The 24,394-nt window shown below is 42.0% G+C and overlaps 1 protein-coding gene and 2 long non-coding RNA genes across 3 annotated transcripts in view; 1 reads left to right on the top strand and 2 right to left on the bottom strand.

The window, feature by feature from the left end:
• Positions 1-8,790, top strand: part of Etf1 (eukaryotic translation termination factor 1) — a 28,979-nt gene extending 20,189 nt beyond the window's left edge. The window contains exons 5-11 of the mRNA XM_026401221.2: positions 2,584-2,722; positions 2,937-3,127; positions 4,146-4,275; positions 4,858-5,013; positions 5,344-5,408; positions 5,905-6,052; positions 6,463-8,790. Coding sequence (XP_026257006.1) covers positions 2,584-2,722; positions 2,937-3,127; positions 4,146-4,275; positions 4,858-5,013; positions 5,344-5,408; positions 5,905-6,052; positions 6,463-6,545 — 912 coding nt within the window. The 3' untranslated portion in view covers positions 6,546-8,790. The remainder of the gene's footprint in view (positions 1-2,583; positions 2,723-2,936; positions 3,128-4,145; positions 4,276-4,857; positions 5,014-5,343; positions 5,409-5,904; positions 6,053-6,462) is intronic.
• Positions 3-23,208, bottom strand: LOC144255802 (uncharacterized). Its single transcript, XR_013343945.1, has 4 exons — positions 22,865-23,208; positions 18,887-18,949; positions 18,603-18,791; positions 3-378 (listed from the first exon to the last, which is right to left on the bottom strand). It is a non-coding gene; the product is annotated as an uncharacterized LOC144255802 (long non-coding RNA).
• A 10-nt stretch (positions 23,209-23,218) lies between these two features.
• On the bottom strand, positions 23,219-23,984 carry LOC113191472 (uncharacterized). The gene is made up of 3 exons (XR_003301885.1): positions 23,834-23,984; positions 23,439-23,586; positions 23,219-23,357 (listed from the first exon to the last, which is right to left on the bottom strand). It is a non-coding gene; the product is annotated as an uncharacterized LOC113191472 (long non-coding RNA).
• Positions 23,985-24,394: the final 410 nt, after the last annotated feature.

Here is a 24,394-nt window from a genome sequence, read left to right as displayed (position 1 = left end):
TTTCCTTTACATTTTCCCATGAAACTTTTGAGTGACAGAGCTGCCATAAGATGAACTTTAATGGTGGAAAGGAAACCTCATTAGAGTGACCTAAATCAGTCAACAGTAGAACAATCAGGAATTCACAGCTGGCTCCCAGTTTATTCTCTTTCCTTTCATTGACCTAGGGAAAAATCTCTACAGTGGAATTAGAACTGACATTTGTCGACACTGTTTACAATAGATGATTTTTGCTAACTTGACAGGAAGTCCGGTTCCAGTTGAATCTTGTTTGACTGCATAGATGATCCAGACTTTTTTTCCTTAGATACCACAGTCTCCTTCTGGAAGAGGCTTTGTTGAAGAGATTCTTAGCCACTCTGTCACTTTTACCTGTATCTGGGTTGATAAAAGCAGATTTTTATTGATTTAAATAGTATATGCTACTTATGTTATCTGCCTCCTAATTAATTTTTTTAAATCTCAGTTTCTCTTAAGACACTGTTTAATCTTACTGGCTTTTCATATTTTGGCTATAACTGATATGATATCAATAACTAGAAATGATTGAGGTATGTTGATGTTGCAATTTGTGTCCAGTTTAATAAGGTAATTATACATTCTTATAAAGAGTAATTAGCATGCAGAAGGCTCTGAGTTCAATTCTGGAGGAATTAATAATAATAAAATCTTTTTTGATAAGCAGATTTGTTGAAAACCTTTTAAGCTAACAGACATGATTATGATAATACAAGGCTATTTTTGTTTGGGGGTATTGGGGGTTGAACCCAGGACATTGTGCATGCTGTACATGCTCTCTACCACTAAGATAAAACCCTAGCCTATTTTTAGCGTGCAGTATTCATGTCTTAATGCTGATTATTAAGCATGGTGTGGTTGAAAATAGATTCTTAGTTGGTTAATTTGGTTCCCAGACATTCCTTTGAAGGAACTATTTTCTTCCTTAGTTAAAATGGAATGGATAATAATTCCTTATTTCTAAGTAGATTGCTATCTGGCAATTAGTGATTACCAAGCCTGTAGTTTTCAAAAATCCATTGTGAAGATCAGGTATAGTGTCACGCTGCTGTATTCCTGGCTACTCTGGAGGCTGAGGCAAGAGGATTACAAATTCAAAGCCTATCTTTAACAATTTAAAAAAATAAAAATAAAAAGGACTGGGATGTTGCTCAGTGGTAGAACACCCTTGGGCTCAGTCTCCAGTGCTTGAGGGTGGGGTAAGGAATTCACCATGCAAACATATCTTATGTGGGCTCTAGGACTATATAAACATTTTTTCTTCAGAGAGATAGAAATAGGACATTTAATACTAACCCAGAAGTTTTCTGCATTAAATTCAGAATTGTTAGCCTTGAAACTATTTTGAAATTGTTTCCAGATAATATTAATGTTGCCCAAGACCACAGGAATTAAACATTTCAAAACTAGAAGATATTTTTAAAGATTGTTCATGAGTTTTGTGCTTATGTACTTCTGCTTTGGAGTTGATGGTACAGTATCGTCTTATTTGTTATGATAGATCAAGAACTCTGCTTTTGGGGTTTGGGATATTTGTAACTCTGGTGGATAGCTTGCTTATTAGCATGTGTAAGACCCTGGGTTTTGTCCCTAGCACTGCTCCCAGAAAAAAATAAAAATAAAGTCCAACTTTTGGAAGGTAGATTTGAATGTTAGTGTTCCACAAACTATCTAAATGAAATCAAGGAATAGGAAGAAGTTGAAGTTATAACCCTTGAGTTTGTATTTTGGATGGATTTTTGTTGTTTTCTTTTCTCTCTCTCTCTCTCTCTCTCTCTCTCTCTCTCTCTCTCTCTCTATTGTTGTTTTTGTTTGTTTTATTGGTACTGAACAGAGATGCTTAACCCCGGAGCCACATCCCCAGCCCTTTTTTATATTTTATTTAGATGCAGGGTCCCACTGAGTTTATAGCACCTCAGCCTCCCAAGCTCCTGGGATTTACAGGCATGTGCCACCTTGCCTTTCCTTTTTATGTGTGTGTGTTGGGGGGTAAAGTACATAAAAAAATTATTATGCCAGGCACAGTGCCACACGCCTGTAATCCCAGTGGCTCTGGAGACTTGAGATAGGATGATCATGAGTTCAAAGTCAGCCTCAGCAAAAGCGAGGTTCTAAGCAACTCAGAGAGACCCTGTCTCAAAATAAAATACAAAATATATTGGTTGGGATGTAGCCAAGTGCTCCTGGGTTCAATCCCTGGTAACCTGAAATAATTTAAAAATTGAATTAAATTTAAGTGTACAGTCCAGTGGTATTAAATGCATTCATGTTATTCAACCATTACTACCATCCATCTCCAAAGTCCTTTTCATCATGTAAAACTCTATAAACAATAAACAAGAAATGACTCCCTATTCCCCTCTTCTCTGCAGTCCCTGGCAACCACCATTTTACATAAGTTACATATTTATAGCTGAAGTCTACAAATTATTCCATAAAATGGTTTTACCACAGTATTTATATGATAGCAAGTTGGGTAAAAGGGCTCATATGTTCTCCTAGGTTTTGTATTGACCTTAGCAAAGCTATAGAGTTTATTATGTGATACTTATGTTTGTTTTTCAGGCTCTTACAGCACTACTTTCAGATGACAGCAAATTTGGCTTCATTGTAATAGATGGCAGTGGTGCACTTTTTGGCACACTCCAAGGAAACACAAGAGAAGTCCTGCACAAATTCACTGTGGATCTCCCAAAGAAACATGGTAATGCATGAGCCCTTTAACTTTGTGTCTAGCAAGAAAGTCAGTTTCTTAAAACAAGGAGCATTTTATTCTGCTAAACATGTGGTTAAGGGAATGGTGACATTTATATTTCTCTGTTTGTTTCTCGGATAGATTGTTTTGTTTTTGTTTTTCTCTTTTACTTTCACCTTTTGTGTTTGGATAACTTCTCAATAATCACCCTTTTGTGTCATAGGTAGAGGAGGTCAGTCAGCCTTGCGTTTTGCCCGTTTAAGAATGGAAAAACGACATAACTATGTTCGGAAAGTAGCAGAGACTGCTGTGCAGCTGTTTATTTCTGGGGACAAAGTGAATGTGGCTGGTCTCGTTTTAGCTGGATCAGCTGACTTTAAAACTGAACTAAGTCAATCTGATATGTTTGATCAGGTAAGTGAGAAATAGATGGATCAATTTTTATGTAAGTCTCTAAGTGGGAATAGGTAAGTCCTCTGTATTTACCCTGGGACATGCATATCTTTTTGAATTTACAGAAATATTTCCCTGGCTTTAAAAAACCTTGCTATGAGAGCTAGAGTGTAGCTCAGTGGTAGAGTGCTTGCCTAGCATCCATGAGCCCCTAGGTTCAATCTTGTAGCACTGCAAAGGAAAGAAAAAGAAAAAAAAAAACTTAGCTCTGAATTAAACAGTAACAGGTTTATAGGCATTTATTTTAAAATGCCTAATTCTTTTCTGGATACTTTCTCTGTTGAAATCATTTTTAGGCAGATTGCCATAATTAGTTTTAAAATGGTTTGATTTCAGAGAACTAGCAGCTTTTTTTTTTTTTTTTTTTTTTTTTTCTGAGTTATAACTGCAATTAAATCAAGTAGTGAAACTCAGCTGTATGAGACAGACAGACTTTTAAGACCAAAGCATTGCCAGGTGTGGTGATGCACGCCTATAATCCTAGCAGCTCCAGAGGCTGAGGCTAGAGGATCTCGAGTTCAAAGCCAGCCTCAATAACTTAGTAAAGCCCTGGGCAACTCAGCAAGACCCTCTCTCTAAATAAAATACAAAAAAAAGAGGGGGGTTTGGATATGGCCCAGTGTTTGAGTGCCCTGGATTCAATGCCTGGTACCCCCAAAAAAGGATCAAAGCATTTAAATCCAGAGGATCTTTTGGTTTGTGATAGGGGTTCAGAAGTGAGAGCTGGGGGTGGGGCTGAGGCTCAGTGTTGCTTGCAACTTAATTTTTTTTTTTTTTTTTAAGTGAAAGAGCTAGCAAGGCACAGTGGTACGTGCCTGTGAGGAGGCTGAGGCAGGAGGATAGGAAGTTCAAAGCCAGTTTCAGAAACTTAGCAAGGCCTGTCTCAAAATAAAAAGGGCTGGGAATGTGGCTGAGAGGTTAAGCTCCTCTGGGTATTTTGAAGTGCTAATGTTTTTGTTTTTGTTTTTAATTGTATCAGAGGTTGCAATCAAAAGTTTTAAAATTAGTTGATATATCCTATGGTGGTGAAAATGGATTCAACCAAGCTATTGAGTTATCTACTGAAGTCCTCTCCAACGTGAAATTCATTCAAGAGAAGAAATTAATAGGTATCAATGAAATGCAACTATTTTGCTCATTATATTTGTGTGTAAATGTAGGTACGTACATAACTGTATGTATGAAGAGGCACTGAAAATATAGAAGATTTACCATTTTCATAAAATTTTCTGCCTTCATGGAATCATTTTTAATCTTCCTTAGTTGTTAGGTCTAATAAGTGTTTGTAGCTACAGGAGAAAATGTAATATATAATCATCCCTGAGTATCTGCAGAAGATTCACAATCTTGAATCTTCTTGAATGTTCAAGTCCTTTATATAAAATGTGGTTTAGTATTTGCATATAATCTACACACACCCTCCTGTATACTTTAAATTATCTCTAGATTATTATGTATAATAACCACTACAACATAAATACTATGTAAATAATTGTTTGCTATATATTGTTTAGGGAACAATATCAAGAAAAGGTGTACGTGTTCAGTACAGATGCATCCATCATAGACCTAAGTACATAATACACATAAGCAAATGTAACTTTTTTCTTGAATATTTTTGATCTGAAGTTCATTGAATTTGTGGATAGTCAACCAACTGTATGTTTTATTGTCCTGTCTCTAAACCACAGGACGATACTTTGATGAAATTAGTCAGGACACAGGCAAGTACTGCTTTGGTGTTGAAGATACATTAAAGGCTTTGGAAATGGGCGCTGTAGAGATTCTAATAGTCTATGAAAATCTGGATATAATGAGATATGTTCTTCATTGCCAAGGCACAGAAGGTAAGAAAACTAGAAAATAAGATTGTTATTTGTTACTTTCTTGTGTATACTGGAAATCTGGGGTGGGCATTTGGGGACATGTGGCTGATTTCAGAAGCAACCAGAAGGCAGTTGTATGTACCACTCTCTTTTAGTTGTTTGATATGTCTTTATGGTAGAAGTAGTATACCTGGTAGATGCTGAGTGCATGCTAAACTCTGTAGGAAAGAAGGTTAATACAATGAGTCCAGGAGACGTTTTCTCATCTCATGTCACAGGGCTCATACTTATTAATACATGAGAGCCAGATTAACAAGTTCTTTTTGTTGTTGTTTCCTTTTAATACTACAGAGGAGAAAATTCTCTATTTAACTCCAGAACAAGAGAAGGATAAATCTCATTTCACAGACAAAGAGGTATGTGATTGTTTTCTTTGGTGATAAATGCAAGGAAGCACAGACTCTCAGCCTTGGGAGACCAAACCTCATACTAGTTAGGGAGGCAGCAGGAAGGGGTCAGCTTCTATTTGCCGTGCACTGATCTGATTCCAAGGAAGGGGGCCTAGGAATGGTTACTGCAGATCTTTTTAAGTAATTAAGCAGTCAGGAAAACATTGTTGTTATCCTTGAAATAATTTGAATAGTTTCTGCTGTCTGTGAATCTATACTGCTTTCTTTACTTTTATCAGTTCTTCCACTGCAATGGCTTCTCTGCATTTGATGTGAAGTATTAATCAGAATTTCTCTGCTATTTCAGTTCTGTTACCAGAAACCAGAATTCACTTTATTTTACACACATTTTATACATACGCATAATGAGTAGGAGAATTAGAGTGTTGGAAAGGGGGATTGAGAGGGTTAAGATGAACTTCATTGTGTATAATTTTTTTGTTTCTCATGGTCGCATCTATAGACGGGGCAGGAACATGAGCTGATTGAGAGCATGCCCCTCTTGGAATGGTTTGCTAACAACTATAAAAAATTTGGAGCTACATTGGAAATTGTCACAGATAAGTCACAAGAAGGATCCCAATTTGTGAAAGGATTTGGTGGAATTGGAGGTGAGTAGCAAATCAGCAAATGTAACTTAAAACAAGGGTTTCAGGCGAGGGCCTCTCCTGGATTAAGTAGTTTCAGGTAAAGTGTACTCATGATCTACTTGAGGCAGGTGGCTGCACAACTTGATTTGGATTTTTTTTTCCCTCCATTACTGGGGAATGAACCAAGGGGCTCACACAGCCCTTTTTATTTTGAGATAAAGTTTAAGTTATCAATGCAGGCTTTAAACTTGGCAGTCCTTCCTCAGCCTCCCAAGTCAATAGGAATACAGGTGTGCACCACCACACCCAGCTGGAACAATTTTAGTCACTCTTTGCTTTCTATAATTCTGCAAATGAATGGACTTCCCTTATAAAGCAACCCCTCCCTATTCCATGAACATTGGTACTTACCCTTTGATTTTTTTCTCTAGGTATCTTGCGGTACCGAGTAGATTTCCAGGGAATGGAATACCAAGGAGGAGACGATGAATTTTTTGACCTTGATGACTACTAGGTAGTCGACATGGGTCCGGCAAAATGTGCCTCACCCTCCAGCATCCAACCCAAGGAGCATACCCGTGGTGGAATCCAAACAGATCCCTGCCTTACAATTGGAACATTTCCAGAACTTAATCCATGAGCATTGGATACTGAAAAGAAAACCGAAACAAAACCAGACCCAACCCTGTACATTGGTTTGTCATGGTGTCAGCGCAGCAGCCTGCAACTAAGTTCCTAAATGCCACTTTGGACTAATTTAAAAAGAATCCCAGTTTTTACTTTTACTCGATGGTGAAATTGGTTGCTCTTGTATTTTATGAAAAAAAAAAATGATTTTTTTAACCTTCATACATAGAAGCAAAATACTTTAACTGCTGTAAACCTTCAAAAGTTAATAGAAGCGAGATCATACTGGTTTGTTTCTTATTTTGATTGGAGAAAAATTAAATTGCTGCATTTCGCAGTGACCCATTTACATGGCATTCTCAGCTTAGACTGCATAAGAAGAAATACATGTGGTGAAATGTTGGAACCATTTCTCTCTTGGTCTCTGTTTAATGTTGAAAGGGTGAGCTAATAGGAGGCAGTTTCAACCTCACTTCCACACACCCCCTCCCCAAACTGTCAGTTTCAAGGATGCAGATTGCATTGTAAAGTCAAACTGACTCATGAAGCATTGAGGCCAGTGCACTGTTTACTTTCATCTGTTTGGCAGACACATTTGTGCCCAATGTTCGGGAGCCCTTTGTATCATTTACTTTAACAAGGGTCCCCATAAACCTAGCCTACTAGAAATCAGTTTGGGATGGATATGGTGGGGCTTCTGTGCTATTTGCTGGGATTGGGAGAAATAAAACAAACAATTTTAGTGGAAGCAAAGAAATTTAAAGATTATTTTATTTTGCTTGGGTCTACCCTTGGTAAAAAGGGAGGTGGTCGTGTTTCCTTGTGTTGGGTGGCATGAGATTATGTGAATGTTTTGATTTTTTTTTTTTTTTTTTTTTTTTTTTTTTTTTTAATGAACTGCAAGATTTTTCACCGGGACGACAGACAAGACATGTATGACTGTGCATGTAATTAAAAACCCCAGGTGGGGTTTGAGCATCTGTTTCAAATGTGGGACTTAAAAGCACCTCTCAGATGAGAAATTATGGGAGGAGGGTGGGAAGGGAAGGGGTGGGAAGGGATGGGACACAGCTTCTAGCACGATGGACTAAACCATGTTGGATCTAAAAAGTTGGCCTGAAAACCTGAAGCTTATGCTTCATAGCTAGGCTATAAGGTGGACTAGAACCCAGCCCATGCAAGGTCATGGCGTGCTCGATGTGGTGACAGTGAACAAAGTGTATAGGATGTGCCCAGTGCTAGCAATGAGAAAGTGTATACCGAATGGACTTTGAAGGACCAAAGGTTTTTTAAGTCAATTGGTATCACCCCCACAGTGACTAGGGTAGTGGGGTGCATTTGGTTTTCAAATTGGGTACTTTCAACACTTAGTGCCTGACTGCTGTTCTTCACTGACTTGATTCAGTCACTCGTAGCTTTATTGGTCTGAACCAACTCTTTGTTCCCAGGTTACAGACCTGCCTATCGTTCCAATAATCCTGTTTCACTTGAATGAAGGGAGTATGTCTTAAATGTAAAGCTTCTGGTTCTCACACTGTGCTCTGAGGTCCAAATAACTGTCTGTCAATGTATAACCTGATGTCTCAATCCCCAGTGAGAAGAGTCAATTCTTTGGTGTTCACCGATGTGGGAGGCTTCACCGGAACAGGCTTTTGCTTTGGGCTCTGCTGTTTGTTTGCAGAACACCCAAGAGCAAGTAAACATGCTCTCTTCACAGCAGTACCTTAGGGTTTTGCCATTGTAAATGGGTCTAATGTGATATGACAAGACCAGAGAAATTGGATGTAAATTTACATTTTTGAATATGCTTGTTGTTTCACATGATACATTTAGGGTATGCAGCTCCTTTTGTAGTTTTTATTTTTACTATTTAAGTTTGGAAATGATGCCAAATTTTTGTATTTCTTTAATCAATGTGTTCTCTTCGGTGATATATATTGCATTATATATTGATGTGTGTATCAATATATACTGGTATGTATTACACTTACACATGCAAACACATAAATAAGAGGGGGTGAAAAACGTAGCCTTTGCATTCTCTATAGCCTCTGCAGAGAGATCTAAGCAGCGAAATCTTGGTGTTGTGATGTACAGAAATGGAGAAGAGTATTAAACCATATTTAAGAATATACTTTGTGTGCTTGAGATTTTTTAGGACTGTTTCCTAGAAAAGTCTGAACTTTAGAGACAGTATGAGAGGTCTTTGAAGTTTATGTCAGATTAGTCATAGCTGATAAATTTGCAGCCTTAGACTTTAGTTTCTTCACTACATTGGCCTGTGCAAAGGTATATTCAAAGGATGTTGGGGGGTCAGGATCCCAAGAAGGTAGGGAGTATGGCTCGGTGGTAGAGCACTTGACTAGCAAGCATGAAGCTTTAGATGCCTATCTAGGCACTGCAAAAAAAGGGGGGGGATGGACCAAGAGGTTTTAATAGTGATAAAGTAAAAAAAATTATCCCAATTACAAAGTTGATTCTGCTTGCCTTTGAGTCCTATAATAGAACATCTCTGATAAAAACAGAAACTAGGCCTGAGCCTTTTCCTACTGCTTTCCCCTATCTTGAATAGGTATCTTGTAGGTAGGAGAATAACAAAACCATCCAAGAGCAAGTTGGGCTGGCCCAGTAGAGCAAAGCTTCTAGACCAGGTTAGGAGAAGAGGGTTTCTTTTCCTTCCCCAGAGTTAAAGCTGCTTGGAGCCTCTTCTGTTTGGTAGTTTAGGATGCCTGCCTAGTTGAGGAATCAAGATGGTGCATGGTTTACTTTCTCCAGATTTGAGATAAACTGCCATTACTGGTCAGTTTAACATTTTTTCTGTCACTTTCAGCATACTGTCACCCATTTTCTCATTTGATCCATAAAATCCCCTGATGAAACTAGTCACTCTGAGAAGAGGCAGGCATGCCTGTGCAAGTAGTTTTCCTTCTAATTCATCTTTAGGTGATGTTCTTGAAGCCAAATTGTTGGAAGGCAGCACAGTAGTGCCAGCCGGATGTGTGGGCTGCAGTGCTCACCTGTCTTGGCCTGCAGCTTTTGCCATCTTTTGTTCCCTGGCTCCAATTCCCATACCATGCACTCCTAGACAGGCCCAGTAGATTCAGGGCTGAATGCCAAGGTGGAATTAAAGCCTCATGCCAGCTTCTCCCTTGTTGCCAAGTTGACTGCATGCCATCTGAGACTTCTAGCTTCCAAGCCCCATCCTGATGGGACTGTGCCTAAAAGAGACCTAGGAACTGACTCCAGCCAAAGGGTGTGGAACTGATACTAGAGCCAGTGAAATAGGGCCAGTTATGTGCTCATTTTGTAGGTGTTTTGGTGCCTTAAGTTGCTGAGGATGTGGCTGAACAGAGGGACTGAGGTATGGGTTCGAACAGTTTCAGGTTGAGCCATCTTCAACAGAACTTCCCTGAACTTGCATGGCAGGTTCAGTTAAGAGGCCAGAATAAAGCCCTTTTTCTGGCTCTGCCATTAGCTGGACTTCTGACTTCAAACAAGTCCCTTCCTGTCCAGATTCCCTCTCACTATAAGGCAGGTCCTAAATCTGAAGTGCTTTTCCAGCTGTGAAACTTATCAGGCTAGCATGGTGGGGAGCAGGAGTTTCACATCTCCCTATGAGATGTGACTGACATCCTGACTCTCCAGGAGATTGGCAAATTATCCCATGTCCCTAAGATTCAATTTTTCTACCTGTAGTAATGCTGCCTTGGTAAGCATTAAATAGACAAAGACATATGAAGTCCACGGTACAGTGCTTGGCAACTTAGCTAGGGTTCAGATGAGAGCCTCGGTGAATGCTTTGTTTCCAACTGTAGACTTAAAGTGGCGAGAGTGAGTTTGTGCTGGTGGCCACAAGATGGTGCTAGACCACAATGGCAGTGGAAGAATTTTGCTTCATCTGAAGGAGAGCAGATTTCTAACAAGTTCTAAGAGGTGCCTGGGACAGTATGCTTTGCCCTTAAATTTTGGAGAAATGGAGAGGTCAGTCTACTAAAGAAAGAGGAGCACTTAGAAGTCTCACTGAGTCTTCTCAGTTTTCTTAGCACTCTGCAATCTGGGTTTTGAATTATCCATCTGTAAAATAACTACAGTCGGGGGCTGGGGATATAACTCAGTGGTAGAGTGTTTGCCTTGCATGCATGAGGCCCTGGGTTCAATCCCAGCACCAAAATAGATAGATTGGGTTCAATCCTCAATACCACAAAAGGGTGGGGAGGGTAAAACATTAATTTCTGGTGCTGCTGGGGACCAAACCCAGAGCCATATACATCCTAAGCATGCATTCTACCCCTGATCTACAAGCCCAACCCCTTTCATTTTATTATTTTTGCAATACTGGGGATTGAACCCAGGTGTGCTCTGCCAGTAGATTACATCCCAGCCCTTTTTATGAGATAGAGTCTCACTAAGTTGTCCAGGCTGGCCCTCAATTTTTTGATCATTCTGCCTCAGTCTCCTAAACCACTTAGGGTTAAATGCATGTACCACTGTATCACCACCACCTGCATTTTTTTTTTTTTTCCTTTTTAACAGATGAGGTCTTGCTACATTGCCTGGGCTGGGCTCAAGTTTGTGGGCTCAAGCAGTTCTGTCTCAGCACCCCGGCCAGCACGGAGTACCAGCAGGCACTACCCTGCCTGACTTGTCCCTGCTCTTAAAATTATGTCATTAATAGGACAATTAACAAAATTGAAATGTAGTCAGGCGTGATGGCACACACATGTAATCCCAATGAGACAGGAGGATCACAAGTTCAAGGCCAGCTTCAACAGTTTAGCAAGAACCTCAGCAACTTAGCAAGATCCTGTCTCAATATGAAAAAATAATAATAATTGACTGTGGCTGTGGCTCAGTGGTTAAGTGTCTCTGGGTCCACTCCCCAGTATCGAAAAATGAAAACAAAACCTGATGTGGACTATAGAAAAAAGTATCAATGTTAAAGCTCCTAAATTTAAAAACTTCTGTGGTTATATATTACTTATTTCCTTAGGAAATATATATTAATGTATCAAGAAGCTTAAAATAAGACATATCCATTAAGGAAATTTTTGAAATATCAGAAATAAAGAAAAACAGCATCATTCCATTGTCTTTAACTGTTTAGGATCATTAATGAACACCCATTATAGAACAATGTGTAGTTTGGGGGTTGTAAATGGTTCACAAGTTACTTGACACTTTCATTTGCTTCTTCATGAGTCAACCAGTGGGCCTGGAGGATGAGACTTGGGAGTTGGGGCCAAGGCTGGAAGGTAGCAGGGGCAGGACCAATAAAGGAGATGCTATCATTGTGCCTTGGTGATAGAATCGGCCTTGAGGTTGGTCCAGAGCTAGGTGGGGAGATGGGGTACTGTGAAATACAAGAGCTAACTGGGCAAGGGTTGACCCTTAGCTAGGTGATGGGAAGGCAAAGCTATACCTGGAAACTGAGCCCATTCTCAGAAAGGACAAGAATCTCTAAGAATCTGTCTACACTACACCCTTCTATAGTTCTTCTCTGTGGTACCCTAACACTTTCATTCCTTAAGAAATCATCATTTTAATACTGGAAAGAGCCTTGGACTTCATCCTCATCCCCTTGTTGAAGAGAGAAGAAAACTGAAGTCCAGAGAGCAACAGAATGAATGGCCTGTTGGCCCATTCAGCAAATTAGCAGAGCCAACATGAGCACCTGATGTTACAACTCCAAATCTGGATGGATGATCTTGTTACTCTTCTTCTAAGCCCCATTCTCTCCAGATACAGAAAAGGGAAGATCAGAGGGAGCAAGTGAATGGATAACACCAAAGTCAGTGCGGGGAGGGTAAAGGTGGCTGACATCTAGGTGGGGTTATGAAATCTATTTTGAAGTCACTTCCCCGAGTCAGGGTTGGCTTGACTATACATTAACTTTATTCTTCAGTCCCCAGGTTTCTAAAACAGCTCAACCTAAGTTTCCCCAACTGCCAGGTTCCCAGCACTGCTAAGATACCTTACCTGGTCTTTTCCACTCTGCTAAGATACCTTACCTGGTCTCAGGCTCTCCAACCCACCCTATGTCCTAGGGATTGAACCCAGAGAAAGTTTTAAGCTAGAGAGGCAAGATGCTCCTAAATTACAGGCAAAGCTGCAGATCTGCTGCTGCCTGGGAAAGAGGTAGGCTGGAGAATGCAGAGGAATCAAGGCTTGATGACAGGACACCTGCCCCATATTAATGGCTTTCCAGATCTAAATAAGTCCCCAGCCTAGGCTCTCTAGGGGGACAAGATGAACCACCTGGAAGGCCTACACAATGGGTTCTGTAAGAAGATAGGAGTTGCATAAAGAGGCGGCCATACTCGTAGTAAAGTTGCATTCTGGGACTAGGTATGTGGTTCAGTGATAACAGCACTAGCCTAGCATGCCCAAGGACCTGAGTTCCATATGCAACGTCAAAAAAAAAAAAAATGCATACTTGTGCTCCTTGCTCCAATTCAACTCTGAAGTAGCATGGTAATTCTGCTTCTCTCTGGGAAGCTGAGCAAAGACCTTCAGAAACTGTTTCCTCCAGCCTTCTGTTAGTGGCAGTCAAGTCAGGGAACCTGCCTGGATCCTAGCTGGCCAAATTTGATCAAACTGCATAAAATCAATTTTCCCTTTGTATACCGTTTACCTATTTTCTTTTTTTTTTAATATTTAACTTATTTTTAGTTGTAGTTGGACACAATACCTTTATTTTATTTATTATGTGGTACTGAGGTTCAAACCCAGGGCCTCACATGTGCTAGGCAAGCACTGTACCCCTGAGCCACAACCCCAGTCCTTCATTTGCCTATTTCTTATGTGGATAGGTGGTCTAATCCAGGCAGTTGAGATCCAGGCATGCTCCCTGTCTAAACTGCTGGTAACACTTCTATCTATCCCACAAACATATCTCACTGCTACCACTACTTAAATTGGACTTGGACTTGTTTTTTGTTTGTTTGTTTGTTTCTGTTTATTTTTGGCCCTGGAGATTGAACCCAGGGTGCTGTATCCCCAGCCTTTTATTTTTTGACAAGGTTTTGCTAAGTTGCTGTGGGTCTCACTGAATTGCTAAGGCTGGCCTTGAACTTGTAATGTGTGTTTTTGTTTCTTTTCTGGGAGGCAAGTTGGGGGGGGGAACCTGAACCCAGAACCTCATGCATGTCAGACAAGGGCTGTACCCACTGAACCACATATATTCCCAGGCCTGGCCTCAAATTTGTGAACCTCCTGCCTAATCCTCTCAAATATTTTTTTTTTAAATACATCTGTTGGGTTGGGGTTGTGGCTCAGTGGTAGTGTGTTTGCCTTTTACATGTGAGGCACTGGGTTCAATTCTCGGCACCACATATAAGTAAATAAAAATAAAGATTAAGTACATTTGTTATTGCATGTTTGGGTTCATTTTTATTGTTAGGTAGTATAATAAAATTATAAATATATTATCTTTTGTAGGTTAATGAAAGAGCTGGTGATTGAGTGTGCACAGATAGATTCAGAATGGGGACTGTTCACCAAAAAGACTAATTGGAAACACAATCAGAGAGCTAAAATTTCAGCCTTCCACTTCCAAAGAGGGGACAGGGCTGGAAGTTAAATTAAACACGGATATCCAATGATGTGATCAATCACACCTAAATAATGAAACAAAATTTTTTGAGGAGGGGATTAAACACGAGGTGCTTATACTACAGGGCAACATCCTCAATTCTTTTTATTTTTTATTTTGAGACAGGGTCTTGCTACATTGCTGAGCATCCTAAATTGTTAGAACTGGCCCAGGACTTGCACTCTTCCTGCCCCAGCCTCCTGATTCACTGGGATTATAGGCTGTGCCACCGTGTCTACCATATTGAAATTTTAAAACTTGACAGTGTGGCACCTCCCAGCTACTCAGGAGGTCACAGCAGGACGACTGCAAATTCAAGACCAGCCTGTGGGTGCTAGGTGGTGCATGCTAAAATCCCAGCAGCTCAGAAGGCTGAGGAGTTCAAAACCAGCCTCAGCAATGGCGAGGAGTTAAGCAAGTGAGACCCTGTCTTTTTTTTAAAAAAAAAAGAGAGAGAGAGAGTGAGAGAGTGTGGGGGGGGGGGAGAGAATTTTTTAATATTTATTTTTTTAGTTATCGGCAGACACAACATCTTTGTATGTGGTGCTGAGGGTGGAACCCGGGCCGCACGCATGCCAGGAGAGCACGCTACCGCTTGAGCCACATCCCCAGCCCCGAGACCCTGTCTTTAAATAAAATGCAAAATAGGGCTGGGGATGTGAGGCTCAGAGTGCCCCTGAGTTCAATCCTGGGTACCAAAAAAAAAAAAAAAAAAGACCACCCTGGGCAACTTAGTGAGACTCTGCCTCAAAATTAAAAATAAATGGGTTTAGGATGCTGGGTGCAGTAGTGCAGCCTGTAATCCCAGCAACTCAGGAGGGAAGGCAGGACGATAGCAAATTCGAGGTTAGCACTCAGCAATTTAGCAAGGCCCTGTCTCAGAATAAAAATAAAAAGGTCTGGGGATGTAGTTCAGTGGTAAAGTACCTCTGAGTTCAATTCCCAGTACCAAAAAAAAAAAAAAAAGGGAAGGTGCTTAGGATATAGCTCAATGGTTCAATCCCCAGTACCGAAGAAAACAAAACAAAAACAAAACCTCCCTAAAATCTCCTAAAGACAGTTCTCAGAGCTTCCAGGTTGATGAAGAGCACATTAAAATGCTGGGAGGGGTCATACCCAGTGTGTAAGTTCTAAACCCCCATTTCCTTCCATATCTGGCCTTATGCATCTCTTCCAATTGGCTGCCCCTAAATTTTATTGCTTTTTTGGTACTTGGGATTGAACCCAGGGCACTTTACCATTGAGCCACATCCCTACTCCTTTTTTTTTTTTTAACTTTTATTTTTATAGTTGTAGGTTGACAGAATGCCATTATTTTATGTGTTTATTTTTATGTGGTGCTAAGGATAGAACGCAGTGCCTTACACATGCTAGGCAAGCGCTTTGCCACTGAGCTACAGCCCCAGCCTTAATTTTTACTTTGAGACAGTCTCTTATTAAATTGCTGAGGCTGGCCTTGAATTTACCATTCTCCTGTCTCAGCTTCCTGAGTCACTGGGATTACAGGCCTGCACCTCCTCACCCAGGAATTGTATTCCTTTATAATAAACCAGTAAGCAAATTTCATGAGTTCTGTGAGCTATTCTAGCAAATTATCAAACCTGAGGAGGGGGTCGTGGAAATCCATGATTTAGAGCCAGGAGTCAATCAGAAGTATAGCTGGACTGGGCACCATGGCACAGAGCTGTTATTCCAGCAATTTAGGAGGCTGAGGCAGGATCCCATGTTCAAAGCCAGCTCAGCAACTGAGCAAGGCCCTAAGCAACTTAGCAAGGCCCTGTCTCTAAATAAAATATAAAAAAAGGGCTGGGGATGTGGCTCAGTGGTTATTCACTCCTGGGTTCAATCCAAGGTACCAAAAAAAGTATGGTTGGCAACCTGGGAATTGTGCCTATCTTCTGAAATAGAGGTAGTCTTCTGGGACTGATCCTTAAAGCCATGGGGTCTGCCCTAACTCTAGATAAATGAGTGTCAGAATTTATTTGAATGGTAGGAAACCCAAATAGTGTTTGGAGAGTTGGAGAACTATTTAATATAGAAACAAAATCCCACATATCTGGTGTTAGAACTATGAATAAAATAGCAGAGAAGTAGTATATCGTTGTATGTATACCACATTTTATCTCTTCCATTGGTGGATATTTAGGTGGTTTCTAGTTTTTAGCTGGAAAAATTCTCATGTCACCATGAAAATTCACATGTAAATCTTTGTATAAATGATTGTGTTTGTTGTGGGTTGGCCATTTGTATATCTATAAAGAAATGTTTGTTCAAGTCCTTTCCTTGTTCTTAATTGGTTTGTCTTTTTGCTGTTGAGTTATAAGAATTCTTTACATATTTCTGGATACTAGAATTTCACCAGATATATGATTTGGAAATATTTTCTCCCATTCTGTAAGTTGTTTTACTTTCTTGATTATGTCCTTTGATGCACAAAACTTTATATTTATAATTTTGTTATGCTCTACTGGGGATTTAATTTTGGAACTCACACATACTAGGAAAGTGTTCTACCACTAAGCTATATTCCAATCCCAAAACTTTGTATTTTATTTATTTATTTATTGGTACTAAGAATTGAACCCAGGGGCGCTCAACCATTGAGCCATATCCCCAACCCTTTTTTATATTTTATTTAAAGACAGGGTCTCACTAAGTTGCTTAGGGCCTGGCTAAATTTCTGAGGCTGGCTTTGAACCCGCCATCCTCCTACCTCAGCCTCCAGAGCTGCTGGGATTACAGGCATGTACCACCATGCTAAAACTTTGTTTTGATGAAATCCAATTTATCTTTTTTCTTTCTTTTGCCATATCTAAGAATCCTTTGGCAACTTTCAAAGTCATTAAGATTTACTTTTATATTTTCTTCTAAGAATTTTACCTTTTAGCTCATTTGTTTTACATGTGGTGTGAGATGGGAGGGTGGGTCTGACTTCATACTTTTGCATATAAATACCCAGTTGTCCCAGTCCCAGTTTTTGTTCTGTGATCCCAGGGATTGAACCCAGTGCTTTGCATATGCTAGGAAAGCATCCTACCACTAAGCTACATCTCCAGATTTTTATTTTGAAACAGGGTCTCATTAATTTGCTCAGACTGACCTCAAACTTTTGATCATCCTACCTCAGCCTCCTCAAAGGCTAGGATTACAAGTATGGGCCACTATGTATGGCACAGCACCATTTGTTAATGAGACTATTATTTTACCATTAAATGGTCCTGACACTACTGGAGAAAATCAGTTGGCCACAGACATGTGGGATAGTTTTTAAACTCTGAATTCTATTCCATCAGTCTATATCTAATCTTAATAACAGTATATTATTTTGAATTATGTAGTTTTATAGTAAACAGTTTTTGTTGTTGTTGATACCAGGGAATGATCCCAGGGATGCCTTACCTTTTTATTTTTTTGAGACAAATTCTCATTAAATTGCTCAAAATCTTCATATATTGCTGAGATTGGCTTGAAACTTGCAATTTTCCTTCCTTAGCCTCCCAAGTAGCTGGGATTAGAGGTGTGCACCCCACACCCAACTGCATTGTTTTAAAACAAGTGCAAGCCCTCCAAATTTGTTCTTCTTTTTCAGTACTGTTTTAGCTATCTAGTGCTCTTTATAATTCCATATGAATTTAAGGATGGGCTTTACCATTTCTGCAAAAAAGGCCATTGGAATTTTGATAGGGATTTCAGTGAATCTATAGATTGTTTTAGATAGCATTTCCATTCTTAATAATATTAAGTCTTCCAATCCATGAACTTAGGATGTCTCTCTATTTAGGACTTCTTTAACCTATTTTAGCAACATTTTACAGTTTCCAGCGTATAAATCTTTTATGTCCTTGCTTAAATTTATTCCTAGTATTTTATTCTTTTGGATAGTACTGAAAATTAAATTCTTTTCATCTATTTTTCAAATTGTTCATGGCTGGTGTCATTCTGCTTTTGATTTTCATTTTTCTGATGACATTATCTTTTCATATGCTTATTAACTATTCGTTTTTTTTTTGTTGTTTTTTTTTTTTGGTGGAGTACATCTTCATTTGCATTTCCATGATTGGAGAGGGAACAGCCCCCTTCCTTTCCCTAACACCTTTCTTTTACCCTTCCTGTTTACTTTTAAAAGTACTTCAGGATTAACAACTGGACACTGGAGCCAGCAGTCCAGGGTAAAATCTTAATTCTTACACATACTTATGTGGTCTTGAACATGTTTTTTAACTGTTCTTTCCATTCCCTCAAGTTTAAATAGAAGTGTTAGCCTGGTGGATGTGTGGCCACACATGCCAATAATCCCAGTGACCTGTCGCTCAGCCCTCCAGCCCAACCACCTCCAGCCTCAACAGCAGCTACCTCAGGATCCTCCCACTGGCAGATGAGAGCAGGTCTTTCTCTCCAAAAGCTTCTTAGGAGGAGGATTCCCTGGCAGCTTTCCTGGCCGTCTGAAAAGTATCTGCGTCATTGAGCCAGGCCTGGGAACACTAATCGCAAGACAGGCAAGCTTGGCAGGGAGAGGCTTAGGCTGATAGGGGACAGAAAGACCTGAGGGTGGGAACATGAGTTTAAGGGAAGAATTCTATAAAACCCAGCCCACTGTGCTGACCCCCACATTCTCTCTCTTTTGAAAAGCAATTTACCTGTGGTACTGCCTGGCTTGAGTCAACAGGATATGTTACATTCTTCAGCAAACCACCTGTTATCTGCAGAAGAAATGTAGGCATGAAATGCCAGTGATAAGAATACAAATTAGCTGAGCAAGGTGGTGCATGCCTATAATTCCAGTGGCTTGAGAGGCTGAGGCAGGAGAATCACAAGTTCAAAGCCAGACTCAGTAACTTAGCAAGACCTTGTCCCAAAATAAACATGTATTAAAAGGGCTGGGGATGTGACTCACTGTTTTAGCACCCCGGGTTTAATCCCTGGTACAAAAAAAAAAAAAAAACCACACAAGTTACACTGAAGGAGAGACCCTTACACCTGGAACTCGGGTAGATAAGGATAATTCCCCCTAACCATAAAATCTGTAAGAACAGGTTCCAGCAGGGTCAGCATGGGCCAAAGTCACTTAGAGTGATAATGGCAGTAGGGACTTGAAAACCTGATGTCATCCTGCTGTCAGTCAAAAGTCAAGTGGTAGCAGACTGGGGCTATAGCTCAGTGGCAGAGCACTTGTTCACATGAGTGAGGACTGGATTTGATCCTTAGCACCACATAAAAATAAACAAACCAAAAGACATGATGTCCATCTGAAGCCAGATTTACAGATAGGTAAATCGGGTCTAATACCAAGTAAGATAAATAAAATGGAGGCCATTATAGAGAATGGAGTCCAGGAAACCAAAGCAGCAATTGTGGAAATTGAAATATTAATGTCCCCAAGGCCTGGAACCCATTCTAAGGAATTGTTAATGAAACAGCTCCCAGCAAACAGGGAAATGCTAATCAAAAGCCACCCCTGACCCTTCCTGCCCAGATTAATCCTCCAGCCCACCTATCTCCCACCTTTTGGGGCCTTCCCACCTGCATTCTTTCACTGAAAGATAAAGGGAAACAAAGGACAGGAGTGTGGGAAAGCTGAAAGAAGACCTTAGTTATAAAAAAGGGAAGACCTCCCCCTTCCACGGTTCCGGTTCCGCCTTTTGGGTCCCTTTTGGGTCCCCTTCTTCCTCTGGGGAGAAGTCTTTTCTGCTGTCCTTTAATAAAGCTTCCACTTTCCACTCTAAACTTGCCTCGGTGTGCTTCTCTGGTGTTATACTTCAGCATTGGGGGAAGCAAGCAGCGGTAACACATCTATGGCTACAAAAAAAAAAAAAGGCAAGCAGCGCACCTGGGCAGGACTCTCTGGAAACCTCCCTGGGACCCTCAATAAAACTGGAGGGCAGAAACTCAGAAGGTCAAGCGTTGTATGTTTTCTCTCATTTGTGGATGCCAGAGAGGAAAAAGAAAAAGAAAGGTGGGAAGCTATGCGTGAAAAGCAAAGGAGATTAATAGAATGGGGGAAAAGGACAAAGGCAGGGTAGAAGGGAGGGAGGGAGGAAGTGCTGGGAAGGATATTAGCCAAATTATATAGTTATATTATACATGTACGAATATGTAATAACAAATCCCATCATTATATACAACTATAATAGACCAATTTTAAAAAATGTAGAGGAAAAAAACTGGAGGGCAGGAGAAGTGCACTGTCCTTCTCCTTTTCCCCATTCCTATCCCTGTTTTTTGTGTGATGCTAGGGATTGAACCCAGGGCCTGTGCATGCAAGGCAAGCACTCTACCAACTGAGCTATATCCTTAGCCCCATTCCTATCCCTTCTAATAAACTCATGCCTGTCACTCTAAGCAACATGTCTGAAATTTTTCTGATTTGATCACAAGAATCGGGGTTTGAAGAAGGTCTCTGTGTTGCCTCAGTTTCCCAGCAGAACCCAGCCAAATACCCCATGTGTCCCTCCTTACCTACCTGGCTGCTGTGCAGTCACAGGTACCAGGTTCTGACTGGATGCCAGCATGGAGGCAGCCTCCTCCTAAGCACTACTCTGAAGTCAGACACCAGGTCTTATCACAGCTCCCACTTAAGATCTAACCAGCTACTCAGGAGGCTGATGCAGAGGATCACAAGTTCCATGACAGTCAGGGCAACTCTGTGAGACCCTGCCTCAAAAAATTTTTTAAAAAGGCTCAGGGATGTAGTACAGTGGTAAAGCACTTGCCTAAAATGCATGAGGCCCTGGGTTCAATCCCCACTACCACTAAAGGAAAAGAAAAAAAGATCTAGGTGAAGGCACTTAAAAATAATGATCAAAGCTAATCTTTTTTTCTTATGGTACTGGGAATTGAACCCAGGGGCACTAAGTCACAGATCCAGCCCTTTTGCTTTTTTATTTTGAGAGTCTCACTAAATTGCTTAGGGCCTTGCTAAATTGCTGAGTCTGGTCTTGAACTTGTGATCCTCCTGCCCCAGTTTCCCAGATTGTTGGGATTACAGGAATGTGCCACCACAGCCAGCTTATTTTCTTTCTTTTGGGACAGGGTCTCACTACATTGCTTAGGCCCTTGCTAAATTGCTGGCTTTGAACTTGTGATCCTACTGCCTCAATCTACTAAATCACTAGGATTACAGATGTTTGGCACTACACCCAGCCAAGTTTATTTTCCAACCTATAAAACACTGATTAAATGTGACAATGAGCTGGTGAGGCACACATCTGTAATTCCAGTGGCTCGGGAGGCTGAGGCAGGAGGATTTCAAGTTCAAATCCAGCCTCAGCAACAGTTGAGGTGCTAAGCAAGTCAGTGAGACTCTGTCTTTAAATAAAATACAAAATAGGGCTGGGGATGTGGCTTAGTGGTTGAGTACCCCCAAGTTCAACCCCCAATACTAAAGAAAAACTGTGTTAATTAAGTATGTATCAAGCATTCCACAAGCAGAATTAGCCAACTCTGATTCATATTCAGTCATTCAACAATTGTTTACTATGCCACAATGGGATTATCAAGAAGGCAGATAAGTCCATATCAATAAGAAGTCACCAAATAGTAGCAAAACCAGGCAAGCAAAAGCAAAAGGCAATGGAAAGGTTTTGTAGGGTTAGGAAACAAAAGATGCACCCAACCCAGTCTTGGTAAGGAGGGGTTGGTACCATTAGCAAGAGATTTAGTTCCTCTCTCTTTATTTCTATAGAGTATATAATTTGGTTGAGAAGGCAAGCATAGGAATACAATAAGAAAAATGCATGGAAATATCAGAGACCATCTTATTGTGCATCACATGGTATTCCCACCCTGCAAAAAAAAGTCTCATTTTACCAATTCCAGTAAATACTCCCCATGAGAAGGGCCTAAATGCCCAGTGCAGGGCAACTGGAGTACGTGTCCTATTTTTTAGGTCAGAAAACAGCCTAGGATCCTTAAGCTTCATAGAGCTTTCAGAGGCTCAAAGTACCCTCACCCAGAAAAGAACAGAAGGCCAGCCTAAGCAGAAGCCTGGGGTTCTTGCAAATTCTGTAGCAGCCTGCAGAAGCTCCACATCTCCTCTCAGGCCTTCCCCTTCAGTTAGGCTCAGTTATAAACAGCTAACTGGTTTCCAGCTGGGGATCTCCCAGCCCTGTAAGGAGCAAGCACCACCTCCTCACCCTGAACTGCCCTCAGCTTGGAGCAGGAAAGGGCAGTGGCCAGCAGGGGGCGGAAGGCAGGAGTAGGAGAGAGGGTGGAAAGAACCCCTTTGAGCCTGGTCTCTTACCCACAATCCTAAACAGCAGCCCGGAAGAGAAGGCTTGGGGAAGGATTGGGGAGCTGCAGTCAAGGTAGAAAACAAAGCAAGAGGTACCATAGACGGTGGTTGCAAAGCCTGAAACCGGGTCTTATCTGAAATCCAATTCCTAGACCTTTGAGATCTTCTCTCAGAGGGAGTTGGGGAGACACATGAAACTCCTTAACTTTGGTGCTGTAGTTATAGCACGCATGTGTGTGTGCACACTTGCAAACTAGTACAAACTACAAGCCTGTGAGTGGTTTTTATTCTGGATCAAATCCAGAGGCTACCTGTCACTAGAAGCCCCTGCTCTGGCATATTCCCCCTACCCAACCCCAAGCTCTGCTTTCTTTCTGGTTCTCACCTGAGGCAGAAAAATCAGGAGCCACAGGTTGGTCCAGCTGGCAATATGGGAGCTGGCTTGTCTCCTCCCAGTAGAGTCTGGACTTTGATGATAGTTGTGTTGTTGGTCTCTGCTGAAGTCTGGTTCCTCTGACCTTTGCTCATGGCAGATCACAGTAACCATGTGGCTGGCCAAATTTAAGGCTTTGTAGGGAGCACCTGTGGGGGCTTGCTGACTCTTACAGAGGTGGATAGTCAGAGCTGTCAGGGTGCACAAGAGAGGCCCTCTGGGTGGTGAGGGCACCTAGCAGGCACTACCCCACCCCACTCCCAACATCCCCTATAGAGCCAAACTACTCTTGTAGGGTCCTGAGGCTTGTGAACCCCAGAGCACAGGGAGCCATGGCCAGAGATCCTGGAGACCAGACCTAAAGTGAAGAACCTCTATCCAAGGTGAAAACGGTCTGTAGAGGCCTGTTAACAGGGTCCTCTTCCTCTTCAGGCTTACTCATTTTCTGAGGTAAGAACAAGTTCAAAGATGAGTAAGACCAAATCATAGTTGCAATAAACAAAAGATGTGTGACACTGGGAAGTACCTAGGTCTGTGGATCTATAGAGTGGGGTGGGAGGGATTTCCACAGGGCCAACGTCTGAATCAAGTAGAGGATGGGTAGCAGCAGCATTCCGTTTCACTAGAATGGTGCGGGAAGGGCATTCCAGCAGAGGAAACAGCTTGATTAAAGGCTGGGAGGAGTGAAAAAACGGAAAGAAAAGGAGAGAGAAATAGAAGCAATTAGATATTACCAAAGACCAACCTGCCCAATGCAAGGGGTGGAGGGTAAATCGAGGGCCAGCAGGCTGTGACACCACGCTTGGAGTGTGGGCTTCAGGTCTTGGGCTTCTGGCCGCTTAAGGATCTCCAACAAGGATGTGCTGCGTTCAGGGGTGGGGACAAATAGGAAAACGATAGAGGACAGTGGGAGCCTCAGACCTTAGCGGGGTGGAGGAAGGCGCCTTCCCAAGGGACTCCCAAGTCGGCCTGTCCAGCGTTTTCCTCAGCTGGGCCCGGACGGCGACAGGGCAAGGCCGCGCGTTCCCGGACCCTCCCGCCGGCCGCCCCCTCCTTGGCTGGGTCCCTTGGCCTCGGGCTCCCGGGCGCGGGCGGCCCCCGAGGGCTGGGCTCCTAGCCCGCAGCCGCCCGCGGGCCGCCAGCCAGACGCGCCGGGAAGGAAACGCCTTGTATGGGCCTGGGGCTGGAAGGAAGCGCCTTGTAGGGCTCGGGGAGGAAGCACCATACATGGTCCGGGGCGGCCGGGGCGGGCCGGGGCGGGCCGGGGGCGGGGATCCCGCCCGATAGGGAGGCGCTTCCGCCGCCGCAGACCTCTGAGCCCGCGCGGCGGCCAGAGCCCGGGACTCCAGCCCGGCGGGGGCTACGCGCACTGCGGACCGGCCCTCCGAGACCCCGCGCTGCCCTGACGCTTACGAAGCCGACCCGGAACCTCGCTGCACCTCGCAGTCGCTGTGTTACCTTGGGCGAGAGCTTTCGTCTCTG

Source organism: Urocitellus parryii, chromosome 1 (genome assembly GCF_045843805.1).
Source record: "Urocitellus parryii isolate mUroPar1 chromosome 1, mUroPar1.hap1, whole genome shotgun sequence".
NCBI classification, from domain to species: Eukaryota; Metazoa; Chordata; class Mammalia; order Rodentia; family Sciuridae; genus Urocitellus; species Urocitellus parryii.
Note: the sequence above shows the minus strand (reverse complement) of the source record. Positions and strands in the feature narration are given on the sequence as shown.